General features: G+C 39.5%; 1 protein-coding gene across 6 annotated transcripts in view; it reads right to left on the bottom strand.

The window, feature by feature from the left end:
* The window catches only part of UVRAG (UV radiation resistance associated), a 298,734-nt gene that overhangs the window by 229,593 nt on the left and 51,137 nt on the right, over positions 1-18,004 (bottom strand). For all 6 annotated transcript variants that reach the window (XR_011440678.1, XR_011440679.1, XM_001917231.6 and 3 more), the window contains one exon: positions 11,902-11,976. Coding sequence is in view for 4 of the 6 variants with exons in the window: in XM_001917231.6 (XP_001917266.2) it covers positions 11,902-11,976 (75 nt within the window). In the remaining 2 variants the exon portion in view is untranslated. The remainder of the gene's footprint in view (positions 1-11,901; positions 11,977-18,004) is intronic.

An 18,004-nucleotide genomic window follows, 5' to 3' on the forward strand; every position in this document is an offset into this window, starting at 1 on the left:
ATGCAAGGAAGGTTACTCCGGTAACGACGGACACAGTGGATGGAGGAGCAGAATGTGCAAACAGCAGCTGGAGGGCTAGTCTAAAAGTCCACACACGCTGTAGGTAATGAGAGCTCCAAGTACGAAGCAAACAAGCCGGAGAAAGAGAAAAGAAGTTAAAGCTGAGAAAGAACCAAAAGGACTGCACCACTGACGGAATGTGGGCCGAGGGCGGAAAGGAGATCAGGTCAGGGAGTGGGCACATGCAGCAGGCTCGGAGAAGTGACTCCAGACAACCTGGAAGCGAGGGAATGAAATGAAAGCACGCTTTAGGAAGATTCATCAGGCAGCGGTGAACACGAGAGGGCGGACACAAAGAGACCAGAGTGCCCAGGCAGCCAGGAGACGACTGCAGCAACCCAGCCTTGTGCGGGTGCCGGTGTGAGCTCGGATCACGGCAGTGGAGATGGAAAAGCAGCCACGGATACGAGTTATTGCAGAGAAGTACTCCGAAGAGTCTAGTGGCTGACGGGATCAAGTGGATAAAAGAAATCATCAAAACTAACTACAAGATTTGAGGCCTGGGTAAACGAAAAAGTAGTTAATAAAGATGTGGAAAACTGGAAGGGAAAGCAAGCCTGGAGAGAAAAACGCAGAGTTCTATTTAAAGTATAATAATTTGCAGCTGACAAGTGTCTATGCAGAAATGGTCAGAAACTACTTAAACAGAGAACCAGAATTTTGAGTAACAAACTATACAACTGATGACAACCAAGTAATATATCCCAACAGAATTTGTAATGACCTGCTGCTACAGAAGCTCTATTGAGCTTTATTTATTGAGTTCTTACTATATGCCAGGCACCGTGCTAAGCACCAAGGATAAATGAGTGATAAAGACAGACACTGGCTCTGCCCTTACACAGCTTAGAATCTAGGAAGAACGAGAGAAGAGTAAACAGGCAAGCAGAATATAACTGCATAAGGGTCAGTGACAAGGAAAAGGAAATGCAAGGTGTTATGGAAGCTCAGAAGAGGGGTATCCAAATTGGACTTAGGGGGTATGTCACAAAAAACCTTTGTATGGAAATGGGATCTAAGCTAAAACTGAGATGGACAAACTTTAGCATTAGAAAGTGTTATGGGAGTGGCTTTAGAAATCTGAATCAGGTCACAGCAAGACCTTATAAGCCATTAATTACTTTGAAATAATGTGAATAAAAGAGGGACATGACTGGCATTTTACAAAGATAAATCCAACTACAAAGTAAAGAACCAGGAAAGAAGTAAACACTTAGCAGATACCATAAGCAGTGATTCAAAAAAGTGATTCGGAAAAAGAGGGAGGGGTTCAGGATGACTTCCCCATTCTGACCTGAGGAAGCGGATGGAGAGCAGTGCCATCAATAAGGAAGGAACACGACAGGAGGAGGTTTTTCAGAGGGTGAAGGGAGCTGAGCTCAGCTGGGGACTTGAAGAGTGTACGTGTCTCTGAAACATCCAAGCGATTTGACACAAGTCTAGAGATTTGGAGATGCAGACTTGGGAGGGATCTAAACCACCCAGACACAGCGCATTAATAAGACAACAGAAGGCCCAAATGGGAGCCTGAGGAGAGTAACCGGAGGGCCCCACCAGGAGCTTCCCGCAGCAGGACCGACACCCGTCCATAGGGTGTTCCTAAAACTGTAAGTGAACTTTGCCAACAGTCCTTCTGCTGCTTACTTAGGTGGAATAAAAAATTGATGGACGAGGAAAAAAACTAATGGTTCATTCTACTACTCGAGCACATTTTCAGACACAATGAGTGTACTTTTTAAAAATATAGTATTTATTTGGACAACTCCTTCTAAAATAGCTACCTGATGAATCAACAGACAGCCTGCGTTCCTATGTGCATATGTTCACTTGGACATTAAGACACTTTTAAGTGTCAGCCCAGTTTAAACTGAGGAAAACTGTGCAACCATCTCTGTCAAGCACCTTCGAGCCTTGGATACCCTCTGCCCCTGAGCTCCTCCGACGAAGCCCAGATGCTGAGCTGCTAAGGGGGGAAGGTGAGACCTCTTCTGAGACACGGAACCAGAGCTGAATATGTGCCTGCCTCCAGATTTGGCCTGACGTCTGAGACAACAGAGGATGTTCTCCTCTCCTTCAAAACACCGAGAAGCAATGAGAAATAGGAACAGCGTTAGTAAGCAAAGGTATACAGATCCTGAAACTAAAATCGATCCTTTTTTGTTGTTGTTAATTCAAGTCAATAGAGATGAGGAGATTCCTGTTTACACTTCAGTGTTTTAAACGACCCTGAAAAAAATAATCACAGTCACACACTCCAAGTATAAAGTGGACTGAATGTCATCAACGCTCCTCCATGACAAGAGGACTGAAAGGGACCCTGCTAAAGCAGCCACCCTTTACGTGAAAAGTATGCTCCAGAACAGGGAGAGGAACCATGTGACCCTAGTAGACTCCATTCATGAACAGAGAAATATTTACTAAGCAAAGTCTACGCTACACCATGGGACTAAAAAAGTGAGCAAGACCACCTCAGGCCTAAAGAAGCTCAACCCTAAGCGAAGGAAACAGGGATACACACATTGGTTTAACTGTGAGAGAAGAGAGAAGGGGGAGCAGAGAAGGCAGCAGTGACAGCACGTTAACTAGCATTAACAGAAAGATAAAAAAAGAAAAGAAGGAAGGATTCCCAGCTTTGTAGAAGAACAATTTAAACCAAACCGACTATCAGAGGGAGAAAAAAGGTTATGAATGCCCTCATTACAAACCTAAGAGAGAACAGGAACAACAAGTTTTCAAAACTTTAAACTCTCTGAATCCCCTAGTGAGGATAAGTCTGGAGCTCTGTTTCTGTTTACTTTTCAAGAATCTAAAACATCTATATGAAAAACCATACTTGGCTTTGAATTTTTCAATATTAAAATTCTGAAAAGCTCAAAAATTGTGCTAAGAAGACAAGATCCTCCAAATTCATAACAGGAAACGTGGCATTTTCCCAGATTATTTTCTGGCTTCGACGTAAAGAGAGAATGGGGACCACACTGCAGCAGCAGGATTTACAAATATGAACTACAGGATAAGACGATTTTCCAAACATCTGTCAGAAGTTAATTTGATCCAAGAGAAAAGGGGGGAAAAAAAGACTCAGAGGGAAGCCAAACATAGTGACTAATGCATGGGACTTTTGTGGACTTTGGTGGGTTGATGGCCTCATGGGCATTGCATGCCCACTCTACAATAATAAATACCCAAAGTCTGTACAATAATGCACTTTATACTATTCAAAGCACTTCCCCATGTACTCTCTCATTTGATTCTCACCACGCACATAGTAGATATCTCTGGTTAAATGTAAAAACAGAGACTTGGTACTTTGGCATACTATATAGAGGGGGAAGAAATGGAGCGACGCCATGTAGCATACTGCTTAAAAGAAAAGGCCTCTGAGTAAATCAGACCTGGGTTTGAATCGTGGTTCTGCTACCTATGTATTACTAGGCATGTAATTTGGGTTAGTAGTATAAGGTTTTCTTCTAGGGTACTTTACCCATAAAATGAGGATAACAAATCACAGAGTTACTACACGGATTAAATAAAGACACATAAAATAGCTGCCATAGTGTCTGACATATTGTAGGTACTCAGTAAATGACAACCAGCAATGGTCGTTCTCAAAAGCTCTATGCCACCTGGTGTAACACTGTTACTAGGATATCACACCAGCTCAACAAAGTTTTACCCTGGACTTTAACCGAGCTCAGACACCCAGACGTTTTATTATAAAGCAGGCAGCTCTCAGACACAGCCCCAAGGATCTGTCTAGTCTTTGTTCCCTGTATTTTGTAAGGAGTTTGGCAGGGAGAGAGGGGGCGGTGCTGCACAAGGAAAACTGAATAGAATAGATAGAGGAATGGGCTATTTTTGTCATTTTTCCAACTTTTGCTTGATGATGTACTGAGAGACTTGGACAGAAATTACACCATATCCCTTTGCTGTTAAAGCACAGGCTACTTGGGGCACTTAATCCCTACTGAATGTTCTGCTTGAGTTCTGTGGGGTCATGCTTTGAGAACACGTTAGTATCCACTAATTTGACTAACAAGAGAAAAACAGCCTTCTTGTTAATATTTCAGTTCTATAAAGTTAACTAAATGGAAATCTCTTAACTTTTCTAGATTTCAGCATCCTCGGCCTGAAAATGAAAATATTAATACTTGTCCACCTGAGTTGCTGTAAGTTAAAGAAGACACCTCTAACAGCATATAATCACAATCACAGTTAATCAAGTAAAATGAGGGAAGAAACCTCAAAAAGAAATTAAATGACGAAAATCATCTGGCCATCACCTTTACACAGGTGACATGGTATAATGAAGAAAGTGCATTTCTCTAGGAGAGAGACGTGTTCTGCCACTGACTCTTCCTGATATCTCAGCCATTCGTTTATCCCCAGAATGCTTATTACACACCCATTAGATGCCTGCTACTGCTACCGAAACTACTAACAATGGTTGCTCTGTCCTCCTCAGAGCCTATTGTAAGGATGGAGTGAAATAATTTGTAAGCATATCCGTAAGAGTAAATGAGCTATGAAAGTAAGTAGGTAGTGATTTTATTATATTATATATTACATATGTGTGATATTATTATACTGTGTCTAAGTTATCACCTATAGCATGAAACTAGCTTGCCATGTCAAGTTCAAGAGATCATGAGGCTCCCTGAGCCTCTTTCTTCATCCATGAAATAAGAGTGTTGGTTGAGCTAGATAACTCTAATATGGCTTCCAGCATTAATCAGCTAATCAGGATTTCTTTACTTTTGAGATGAAGAACCTAAAACTAAGAGAGGTTAGGTGATGTGCTCAAGGAACACAGTACCAGAACAAAACCGGGATTAGAATCCAGGTTTTCTGCTTTTCAGCAGTATTACGCCTGGAAAAATATAAAATAGAGAATTTCATTTGTACAAGCTCTTAAGACAGACCCTGAAACTTGCCGTTGTCCCTAAATCTTCAATCTTGGCATGACTATGAACTTGAGATGATCAAGTTATGTGGCTGCGTTTGTGAAATTAATCACCAAATTGTTATTTCAATCTCCTGAGAGTTTTATTCGAAAAGGATTTGGTCCTTTTCACACTTAGATTCTATTCCTGCTCTAATTTTTTTCCATTAAAATGAGAAAGCATTGCCATCTACTGGACTGTGAAGACATTGCTACTATACTTTTTAGTCTGAGAAAAGAATTCTTACCAAGGTAACGCTTTTTGCACTTTGTCAATAACACAATAGTTAAGAGTTCTTATGACAGTATGAGTTACACAAAAATAAAACTCCAAAAGTTGGGGCCATGGTAAAGTAGGGTGGGAAAGAGAAATACCATCCCCTCAAGACGCTTAATCTCAATTATTGCTATGACAGTCCTAAATACAGCAAGCACGCACCTGCATTCATTAACACAATTTGACTGAGCGCCTCCTACGTGCCAGGCACTGTGCAAGGGACATGATACTGACACAACGGTAAGCATTAGAGATGCAATCCCTCCTATCACAAGGTTGAGAGCCCAGTGAGTGGGAGGTGCCATTTATTACTGAACTCTACTCACGTGCCAGGTTTGGAATATACTTTGTTACCTTCAATCCTCAGAATGATTTGTGATGAGGTAGAAATTGTCATCTCCATTTACAGATGAGGAAACAAACTCAGAGATGAGTCAATTTGCCCAAGATCTCTCTCGTAGGTAAGCAGCACTAGAGCCTGGAATTAAACTCACATCAACCTGACTCCAAAACCACTAGAGTGTACATTCATCCAGGTAGCTATCAGCATCGTCCCAGAAAGAAGAGTGGCTGCCCAAAGGAAATCAGGTACAGAGAATCTTACGTGTCTATATGCAAGGCAGAACTCCTGAACTGGGATCTGAAAGGTTTCCAGCTTATTGGATAGAGCTGGCCCAAAGGCCTCTCGTTACCCACGCTCCCCTGAGTGTCATCCTAGCAGTTAAACCCACCTAGAAAACACCTCTCCAGGCCACCGAGCCTCAGTTGCCAACCTCCATCCACCCCAGTTTCCAGCTACAACAGTGTTCCTCTCTGCTTCTCCACAGTCCCCAGACATTAGAAAGAACACCTCTTCCTAAGATGCTCTTCAATTGTTTCAGGTTCTGCTATAATTCACCTGCACTATCTGCAAGACCCAAACAACTCACATCAAAAACAATTTTTCAGGCCAGCCCCGTGGCCTAGTGGTTAAGTTTGGTGCACTCTGCCTCAGTGGCCCGGGTCTGGTTCCCAGGTGTGGACCTACACCACTGGGTGGCAGCCATGCTGTGGCAGCGATCCACATACAAAATAGAGGAAGACTGGCACAGATGTTAGTTCAGGGCAAATCTTCCTCAGCAAAAAAAAAAAAAAAAAAAAAAAAAAAACACAATTTTTCAAACTAAACCCATTTGTAAACTGGAGCTCTTCGGAATGTATGCTGTTTTATCTCAACTAAAAAGAATAAACACTTGTGAATCTGTCTAATATTTTGTATCCCACAGTACTTATTTTAATAACAAGCATATAGTAGATACTTGATATTTATTGACAGAAATAAAATCATAAGTTACTTTTAGAACTAAATGCAGAAGAGTTTCTTCATTATTTATTCAATTATCTCTGTCTGCATTGCTGTTAAACAGTTATGAGTTCCACATCTGTACGCCACATTAATGAAATTTTACTACGTAAAATTAACAAGAACATACCACTCCCTAATAATGCCAGCAGAGGTTACTGAACACAGGATTCAAACTCACAGTGTATATTTTAGCTGAAGATTTTCAATGTATTAAATAGTTACCAAACACACTCCTAGAAGTGAGACTGAATTACTTGTCCATTACAGTATACAGTTGAGAGATTTACTAGGTTCCTAAGACTCAACAGAAATGAGAAAAGCCTTTTTGAGAAGCAGATAAACAAAGAGGCAAAAGTTCTGAGCAAACGACTTCAGCTTTTGGACTCATCGTGGCTGAAGGTACTTTTAAGTAACAGGCACAGAGGGAGGATGAACAGCAGCAGCATCACCAGAAGTAATAACAGAAGTGTTTCTGCTTATAGCTAATGTTACACAACGAGAACGCTGACGAACTGGCCAACAAAAATTTCAGTCACTACTTTAAAAGTTGCTTTAAAACACACTTCCTTATTGCTTCACAAGTGTGAATTCTCTTCTGTATGGAACACGCATTCGTAAAATGTAATTCTGTTTCCAAAGCCTTGTCGCTTTAGCATTTTTTAAGTCCTCTATGAAATATTTCCAAAGCAGAGATGACAGCCACTTGCAATATTGCGATTGCAAATATATTTGGACTTATTTCTGCCACTGTGCTCCATGTTTCTGTTTACCACTTGTTCTCCTTTTCTGTCTCCCATCAAGATAACAAAGTGTTCTACTCTTTATATTCCCTTTTTTCTCTGCTACTTAAAAATCTTTATTCTCTGTTTCTAGTCTTTACTAAGTATCTTTAAATTTTTAACATGCACACTTGACCACACATTTTTCTAAGAAATTCTTAAGTTGTTGACCATCTCTAGCCATTTTCCAAACAAATCAGGACCTCAGTGAGTCTGAACTCTCTAAACCGCCTCCCTCACCTTACTGTGGTCTAGAACAGAGCTTCTCAAACTCTCTGTGGACAAGGACGAGGTGCTTTTCCTTCAATTCACTAGGAACTGATACTGAAAGTTCTGAAAGACTTACTCTCACTTTTTGTACGTTGCTCCCCACAGACAGACAGTTCTGGCACCAGCTCTGGTCTACAGACTATAGTTTGAATGACAATGGTCAGTTTGCTTCATCTTAAAATACATAAACTTAGTCTAAGTTTTTGTTTGCTTGTTAGTTTACAGTCAGTAGTTAAATTCAGTAACATTTGAACCATTTTTATACACCTTGCTGTAATTTGCTGTTAGATGCCACATCTTCCCCTTGGGATCGCTTCTCTGCCCGCACCATTCAGTACTGATAAAGGGTCTGGGGGCAGTAAACACTCAATCTGTGTGTATTTAAAATTCTCTCTCTTTTACCCTCACCCTCGGGTGAAAGTTTACTAGGAACAGAATTACACATGTACACTTTGAAGATATACTTCTGGTATCAACTGTGGCTGATGAGAAGTCTGCTATCGGTCTAATTCAAAGGGAATATTTCCTTTCTCTCTGCTAGCTTTTGAGATTTCCCCTTCTAATATTATCCCTAAAGATCTGCAGCTTCTCTAAGACGTCCTTTGTCAGCCTCTTTGTGTAACGGGGAGAGTCCTGTCTCAGCCGCTGGGCTCATTTAGTGCTCATCTCACCCACAGGAGCCCATCTCTCAGCCAAGCAGGCCCGAGGCCTATGGTCTCGCCTACTTCTTTGTGTTTCTACTCCATTTCTGTTCCAGACAGGTTTATTATCTTGCTTTTTGTTTCTTTGTTTTAGCAAGATGTCTCTTTAGATTCCTCTGATTTCATCAATCCTTGCTTTTGTTAGGTGCAGAAGAGGGTCTCAAAGTGTGCACTGCCATCTTGACCGGAAACGCTGCTTATGGCTTTCTTAAAAGTGAAAAAAAAAAAATGCTTTTTAAGGTTCAGCCTACACATCAAGTGTCAACTGAAAACTAGTATGGGGCAAGATAACCTGGACTTAGAAATTTATAAAACTCATTAACTGAAGGACTATAGAATAAAATTTACCACTTATTATAATCATATATTCAATAAACATTTATTGACCATTTGGTCATGAATCCCAGCTCTGCTACTCAGTAGCTGTGTAATCTTAGGAAAGTCACTTAACTTCTCTGTGCCAGCTTTGTGAGGTTTAAATGAGGTAAATTATGTAACACTACTCAGAATAGTGCCTGGCACAAGTGCTTACTAAACATTAGCTATTATTACTATTGTCAGGGGAAACGCTCTGCACTCCCATGTTTCCACACAGGAGAAAAACTTTCCACTCCATTTCTCAGGAGAGAAGCTCATAAAAAGAATGTTTCGGGCTTCTCTGTGTCCTTCACTCACTCCTCCCAGGACAGGCAGATGACCTGTCTGACTGCCGAGCTTCAGATGAGACTGAGTGTGACTGCCAGAGTTCTTTCCAGGCCCCCTCCATTCAGGAACAGCCTGTCTGGAGCACACTGACATCCTGCCTTTGGCTGGGAGGACCAGGCTCTGCCCTGTAAGCAGAAGACCTCAGTTTTGCTTGCTTTGTTATTTTTGGGGGGAGGTTCAATCTGGAAGAAAGTATATACGAGCTCTTTTAGCTGCAGAATTTAAGCCACATTTGTCAATTAGTTTTATCAGTAATAAAACCTACATTCTGATCTCCATTCATCTATCATCTGTCTTATTCTAACTTGTTCCAAACTCAGGAGGAGAAGAAACGGGTATTAGTTATAGGCCTACCTAAAACCTCAACTAATAGCATCTGGCTCTATGGTTCTTAGGGAGATTAAATACAATAATAATAAATATAAAGCTCTTAAAACAGTGTTTGACAGATAGTAACATCCAACAGACATTAGCTTTTAATATTATTACTGTGTGCCAGACCTTGTGCTAGACGGTGAGCTGGTGACCAGTTGCAGGAGTAACTTAATCCTTCAACAGTGTCCACACGGCTAACCCCATGAATGGGGTATTACAAACAGAAGCAGCAGTAGTCCCACAATTCTCTTACTCAACCAAACATTTTTACTAAGCAAACACCATGTCTCAAAAAGTGTGACAGATACTGGAAATTCAAAATTACATATGGAAATCTGTCCTCAAGAAGTTTACAGACTAGAAAGGAAGAAGGAGTTATAATGTGGTACAGCTCATCTCAAAGGTATACACAGGGTGTTGCTATCTACTGGAACTCAAAAGATGGGGCTTTAAAACAGAGAAAGAAAACAAGCATATCAGAGCTTGAACTGAATTTTGATGAAGTCACCTAGAATACCTTCCATTTTGCCAAATCCAACGGGCAATTCTCAGTTCTCATCTTATTTAACCCCTCCCCTTAAAAATCAAAAAAGAGAAAAACTAAAAGCCTCTCTTCCTCTGGCCTCTGAGATTCCATAAGACTTCACTCTACTTTCCTTATATATCTCTCACCACTCCTCCTCAGTCACCTTTTCCAATGCCTCCTCCTCTCTTTGGCCTTTTAAAAAAAAGTTAGAGTCCTCAAGATTGGTTACGAAGCCCCGTTTCTGCTCACGGTACAGCTTGTCCCTAGTCTATCTTACCTGTAACTCAGGATTTCAATGACCATTTCCATGGGCCCCACATTTATATCTCTAACTCACTTCTCTCCTCCGAACTCCAGACTCGTATATCCAAATGCCTACTTAACATCTACACATGGATGTTCAAAGGCGTCTCCAACTCCGTATGATCAAATCTCAACTCGCGACCTGCCCCCACCATCCCCGGGCTGCCTCTAGCTCCCTTAGTTCTCTCAGAGCCTGGCAGCTTCGTCCATCCAGTTCTTCACCCAAGCCAGAAGCCAAAAAGTCATCCTCAGCACCTTCTTTCTTCCTATACCCTAAATGCAAACCATCACCAAGTCCTAATAACTTTACCTCCTAAAACGTTCCTAAATCTGTCTTCTCTCTAGTCTACCATGACCCTGTCCTGGAGTATTAGCATCTCTCATCTGATATACTTTAAGATCTTTCTTACTGTTTTCCCACATACATTCTTGCCTCTTCTATAATCAGTCTTTACTGGTAGCCAGAGTGAAATTATTAAAACACAAACCTAATTATACCTCTGCCAAGCTTAAATATCCTTCAACACACTCCACTGCTCTTAGCATAAAATCCTTTAAAAGACTCTGTATTATGTGGCCCCTGCCAACCCTTCCAGCCTCATCCAGTATCACTCTCCCTTATTACCCTGACCTTCCTTCAGCCCCTCAAACTTACCACTTCCCCTTCCATTTCATGGCCTTCCAACATGTTACCCTTCTCTGCCTGGAATGCTCTCTCTATTCAGCTCCCACTCCCTCCACATTATTCACTTCCACTCATCCTCAGGATTGTAACCTTGAAAGTCAAGTGCCCGAAGGCCTTTCTTGAGCCAACAGAGTAGGTAAGGTCCTTATTTCACGCTTTTATAGGACTTACCAGCCTTTGTGTTTATACATTTAGGTTAGGTTACTTCCTCAGTGTCTGTCTCTTCCATACACTCCCTGACAGCAGGAAAATATCCATTTGCTCCCCACTGTACCCTCAGCCCTTAGAGCACAGTGGCTGACATACAGCAAGTGCCCAATAAATAGTTGTTGAATCAATGAAGCATTCTAGCAGTAGCATTTCAGACAACCAAGAATTATGAAGCAACGTGATCACTAAGAGGAAGTAATGTAGAAAAACACCTCATTTGTGAGGCGGTTTGTGGCTAGTGTTAAGCGGTATAAACAACATGAATCACCCGGCATGGTACTGGGAAATATGAATTCTCTTCCCTCGTCTTTCTCTAATCATCTTTAGATATAGAGACAGCACTGACTGTAATATGACTTGACTCAAGGTTTCTTAAATTTATTGAAAGTTGTAAAAGATATCTGAAACATTCAATAAAATTGTATTGCATTTAATAAAAATTCACCATTCTTTCTTAACCCCCAAAGAGTTATGTAGAATAAGAACAAAGAGCTAGTTCAGATTTTCTTTCAGGAAAATTAATATAATCTGGATTTAGAAAAGATGAATTGGGGTGGTTACATAATAAGTTTTCACTTTAAAAAGCATTCACCTTAAGCCACACTAAACAACAGGCTTACAATAATACCTAAAACATGCCTGTATTTACACAGAGCTTTCCCCCCATACATCAAGGCACACCTGCACTAAACAAAACTCACGACATTAGGAAAATCCTCTTACCTTATGTTCAAATGGAGCACCGTAGTAGCCATCATTCAACCCAAAAATTATTTCATTTTGGTTGCGGGCATGAATCTGAGAAAGGAGGAAAAGATGTTATTAGTTCGTCTCATCGCAATAGAGTGTTAACATGATCGGAGAATGACTGTTACAACAGGACCTGCCTCAATGCTGAGAAACAGGCTGGCTGCATCTAACAAGGCAGCAGAAAACAAACCGTTCATCATAAGACCACGTAAGCAATTTAGAGTGTCCTGCTTTAGTGGACGGGCTCCAAAATCACCACAGGAGATCAAGGCACCGACATTCATACATATTTTCCACAAACACTTCTCAAGTCATTATGGAAAGGCTATTCCTGAAGTTCAGGGGATTCAGAGGCATACTATACATTCTCTCATCTCAAAGAAATCGCAATCCAGTTAGTCAGTAAGAGTGCTTTAAAATAGAAGAAGCCCTAGAAAAAACATAAAAGATTATTTTCTATTTTTAAAAAGACAGTTAAAAAAATAATATCCAATCCCTACAGTCTTTAAGCGCTTATCAATTATTGTATGCCTACTACCCTCCTTCAAAGGCAACTGATTTGAGCCTCCGTCAGTGCCACCCCAAAGAGAACTTCATCTAAAAGGTGAGAGGATTAAAACTTTAAAAACTGAAGAACTAAGATTAAAAAATAACTCAAAATAGTATAAAGTGTCCAATTGTGAAACATAAAAATAGATTTAGTTACTTGATCAGAAAGAGCTGTTGGCTAAAAAATCTTTTAATTGTTTCTACAGTGAAGTGTTAACACAAGGGTTCAAATGGGGGAAAGACAAGAAGGACTGCCAGAATAGACTATTCCATCTCTTCTTTCTGTAGCCAGAGACAGACAGGCCAAAGCCAGCAGCAGCAAAATTCCTGTGAACACTTATCTGACTTCCATACCTCCTACATCTATTACTAAAGCAAAATTAATCATACTCTCCCTGTTTACCTACACCATCTACTTAACTGAATACAATACCAAAAGATGAGTCTGTAATAGTAAACTCATATCAATCTCAGGAAGTATTTCATTTTATGAGAGAAAAGGAAAAGCATTATGAAATCAGTTTCAATATTAGAAGTGACCCAAAATTTTACAAACATAAAATTTTGTGTGTGTGTGTGTGCTTTTCTCCCCGCATCCCCCCAGTACATAGTTGCATATTTTAGCTGTGGGTCCCTCTAGCTGTGGCATGTGGGACTCCGCCTCAACGTGGCCCTATGAGCGGTGCCACGTCCGCACCCAGGATCCAAACCGGCAAAACCCTGGGCTGCCAAAGCAGAGCGGGCAAACTTAACCACTCGGCCATGGGGCCGGCCTCTGCATAAAATATTTTATAAACGTATACACCGGGGGCGGGGAAGATTAAAATCATATGCATCAAAATATTAACAATGGTTGTAGCTGGGAGACAATTACACATAATTTTCTTATTCTCTTCTCTGTGCTTTTCAAAATTTTCAGTGTCCACAAAGAATAGGTATTACTAAAATTAAGAAAATATCCCATTAAAGAAGGGGGTGGGTGGCACTATGGGCAGGAGCAAATCTTACAGGAAGGTGAAGTTCTCAAAGCATAAGCCTCATGAAGATGCACATTAAAATAGTTTGTTGAAAAACAGGAGACAATTTGATTCCAGTGCTTGAAAAGACACTGGGCTAAAAAACATCAAGCGGTCTGGGTTCTAATTTCGACTCCAGCTGTTTCATAAGGAACTCTGACCTGTTTATCCTTATGGTACACTCTAGTGACCAGCACTCTACCCGACATACAGTAGTTACTTAACGGGAATGGTCCATGCTTTAATTCCCTCATCAGCCAAAAGCAGAAACACCCCTTGCTCCATCTTACAGGGGTGTCATAAAGATGAAATGAGGTAAGTGGACATGAAAGCCCTTTTGGAAGTTAGACATGAACAATACTGGGGGGAAAAAATCTAATCATGTATCAGAATCAGGCAACCATAAAGCTCAGAAAGATCCCTTTGTTCCTCACTAATCCAGAAAAAGAAAAACGTGCTTAACACAACAGGCTGCATCATATTCCACACTACCATGTACATCTCGGAACTGCTGAATTACGCTAGTAAGAAGTGTGGATATATACCACCCTCTACTCATGAATTATAGATTACTGACCCAACAATAACTGTGTTAGAATCTTACTATGGAGATTACAGAACACGGTCTCTGTTAATCCAAGCACAACCTCATATTTTGATCCCTTTATGAAAAAGGGCACACTTTTTAAGACAACTGATTAAAGCTGGTGAAATGAATAATACAGTCTTAGCAAGGGAACAAGCAATAGCCTAAAATCCACCAATCACTGTGTGACCTTGAGCAAATCACTCCATCTCTGAGCTTCTGTTTTCTCATTTAAATACTGAGGAAAATAACAACACTTGCTCACATGATCTTCAAAAGGCCCCGGTCACTGTGCACATGTAGAACGACTGTGTAAATATAAAAAGATACCCAAACACTAAAAGGGTTTAAAGCTGCTGTTGTTATTAATACAAAGTTCTAACCACTTAAACTAAGGACAAGAACTTCTTTCACCATACATGCCCCACGTAAGCAACATCAACAAATTCTCCCAATTCCCACCTGGAACAAAGCTATTTTCAAACCCCTCTGCCCCTCTGTCATCAATATCCAAGTCAAGACCAGCTTAATTCATGACTTCTGGGGAAAACACCCTGATTAAATCTATTATCTCTAAAGGCTGTTCAGGAAATTGGGTTCCAACTGTAGCTCTAACACAAGTATGTGACTCCAGACTAGTTGCATCGCCACTCTGGGCCCTTGTTTCCTCATCTAAAAATGAATGGATCAGATCATGCTGTGTTATGTCATAGTTTGTGCCTATCCCCATCATTCTCCTCCAGCTAATTCCAAACTATCATTCAAAATTCACTCAGGACTATCAACCAACTTAGCCCAATTGACATTTTTAAAATATTCCATTCAATAACAGCAGAACACACATCACATACGTGAAACACTGACCAAGACAGACCACCTATTCTAGGCCATAAAATAAATCTCAAAAAACTTAAAGGACTGAAATCATACAAACTATTTTCTCTAAACTCAACAGAATTAAAGGAGAAATCAACAAAATAAGGACATCTGAAAAATCCATAAATGTTTGAAAATTAAACCACATACCTCTAAATAATCCTTGGGTCAAGAAGACATAAAAGGGAAATCGGAAAATATTTTGAACCAAATGAAAATGAAAATGCAATATCAAAATTTGTGGGTCACAGCTAAAGTTAATGCTTAGAGGAAAATTTATTAAATGCTTATTTTAGAAAAAAGAAGTCTCAAATCAGTAATCTAAGACCCTACCTCAAGAAACTAGCAAAGAAGAGCAAATTAAACCCAAAGCAAGCAAAAGAAAAAACACACAAGGAAAAAAGCCGAAATCAATGAAATTGAAAATTATAAGAAGAATCAATGAAACCAAACACTACTTCTTTGAAAAACTGATAAAAATTAATAAATCTCTAGTCAGAGTGATCAAGAAAAAAAGAGAAGACAGAAATAGCAAGAATGAAAGAGGAAAGGATCATTATATATCCTACATACATTAAAAGGACACGGTAATACTGTAGAAAATTTTATACCAATAAATTTCAAATCTTAGGTAAAATCAACAAATTCTTTGGAAGACAACAATCAAAGCTCATTTAAGAAGACACAGATAATCTCAATAGCCCTATATCTATCTAATAAAGTAACTGAAGTCACACTTTTAAACTTTCCCACAAAGAAATCTTAACACCCAGATGGCTTCACTGAAGAATCCTGTCAAACATCTGTGGAATAAATAATAACTCTACCCAATTCCTTCAGATAATACAGGAAGAGTAAACACTTCCCAATCCATTTTACAAGCAGCATTACTCTGATACTAAACCAGACAAGGACATTGCAAGAAAAGTACGGACCAATATCCCCCATGGACATAGATGAAAGAAGCCTTAACAAAATACTAGCTAATCAAACCTACTGTGAATGAAAGGAAACTTTCTCAACCTGATAAAATGTCACAAAATTTACAGCTGACATTACATTTACTAGCGAAAGACTGAATGCTTTCCCCCAAGAACAGCAACACAACGGGGATGTCCACTCTTCTCACTTCTTACTCAACACTGTACTGAGGTCTTAATCAGTGAAATAAGAAAAAGACATACACATGAGAAAGGAAAAAATTAAACCATGTGTTCATAGAGAGCATGATTGCCTACATAGAAATCTACAAAGAAATCCACAAAAAAACTTACTAGATCTAATAAACAAGCTTAACAAGGTCATAGAATACAAACTCAACACAGAAATGTTTCTATATACTAGGAACAAAAATTGGAAATAGGAATATTTTTTAAAGGAATATCATTTGAATTAGCATCAAAAAACATGAAACCTGTAGGTCCAAATCTAACAAAATATGTGCCAGATCCGTAAGCTGAAAATTACAAATAATTGATGAGTGAGATCAAAGAAGATTTTCATGATTGGAGAGATATAGCATGTCTGTAGACTGAAACACTCGATACTATCAAGAGTCAATCGTCCCCCAAATTTTCTTAGATTCAACACCTATAAAAATCAAGCAGGACTTTTGTAGAAGTTGACAAACTAATTCCAAAGTGTGTACACAAAAGCAAAAGACCTAGAACGGCCAGAAGAATTTTGAAAAAAGAACAAAGTTGGAGAATTCATATTACATGAATTCAAGACTATAGAAAACTACAATAATCAAGATAATGTGGTATTGGTATAAGGACAGACACATAGATCAATGAAATAGAACAGAGTCCAGAAACAGATCCACACAAATGATTTTCAACAACTGATTTTCAACAAAGCCAAAAGGTAATTCAATAGAGAAATAATAGCCTCTACAACAAAGAGTACAGGAACAAATGTTCATCCATCTGCAAAACAATGAACCTCACTCTTCACATAAAAGTTAATTCAAAACGGATCCCAGACATAAATGTGAAACTATAAACTTCTAGAAGAATTTCATACAAGAAAATCTCTGTGATCTTGGGTTAGGCAAAGATGTCTTGGATAAGACACAAAAAGCACGAAACATAAAAGAAAAAACTGATATAGTGGATTCAATCAACATTTAAGAACTTCTGTTCTTTGAATGACACTTTAAAAAATGAAAAGATAAGCCACAGACTGGCAGAAAATCATTGGAAAATACTTATCTTATAAAGGACTGACTGATATCCAGAATACATAAAGAAATAATATCAACAACATTAAATTGTTTCTTTAAAAGAAATATATCAGAAAGTATATACTGAGTAAATATTAAGGAACATCAATGTTGTCTGTAGAGATGACTAACATTTTAGGGTTACCTTTAACAGCAGTCCCACAGGAATCACAAAATAGAAATGGCACTCATTCCAAGGTGGGGTGAGTGGCTACCACAGACTACATGTATATACCAGTGCGGCAGAGCACAAGACAATGAACTTTTAAGTCAGCCAGGCCTAGATTTAAGTCCAAGTCCACCTAGCAGTATGATCTTGAGCAGTTTCTTAAACTCTTGGAGGCTCAATTTTCCCATCTGGAAAATAAGGGCATAATATCAACCTTCACAAGGTCGCTATAAACATTAATCGTAATGACCTATGTCTGGGGATGGCAAAGAGGTCTCATTTCATATACAATTCTGATTATCGCTAGTTGGGTCCTGGAACACTGTGTTGAAAAGGATTAGGGAGCTACTTCTGAGCTTAGCTGGAAGAGTGCTAGGACTAGTGAGCTCCATTACTCATGGGGAACGGGAAGTGGTATGGAAGCCAGGCATCTGTCATCCTTGTGCCCAGTGAACAGCAGCTCTTCTTATTCCTGCAATAACCCAACTCAACTGCGTCTTAAGAGAAGTGTTTAAAAGCATGTTCCTTATTTTCAACTTAATTTTCAGATTCTAGGGGAGAACATCCAGTACGACAGAAGAAGCAGAATGCTATAAGAAAGCACGCTCTTCCTATGAAAAAAATATCCTCTTAAATTATCAGCTTAGGGCACTTCT

Source organism: Equus caballus, chromosome 7 (genome assembly GCF_041296265.1).
Source record: "Equus caballus isolate H_3958 breed thoroughbred chromosome 7, TB-T2T, whole genome shotgun sequence".
In the NCBI taxonomy this organism is placed as follows: Eukaryota; Metazoa; Chordata; class Mammalia; order Perissodactyla; family Equidae; genus Equus; species Equus caballus.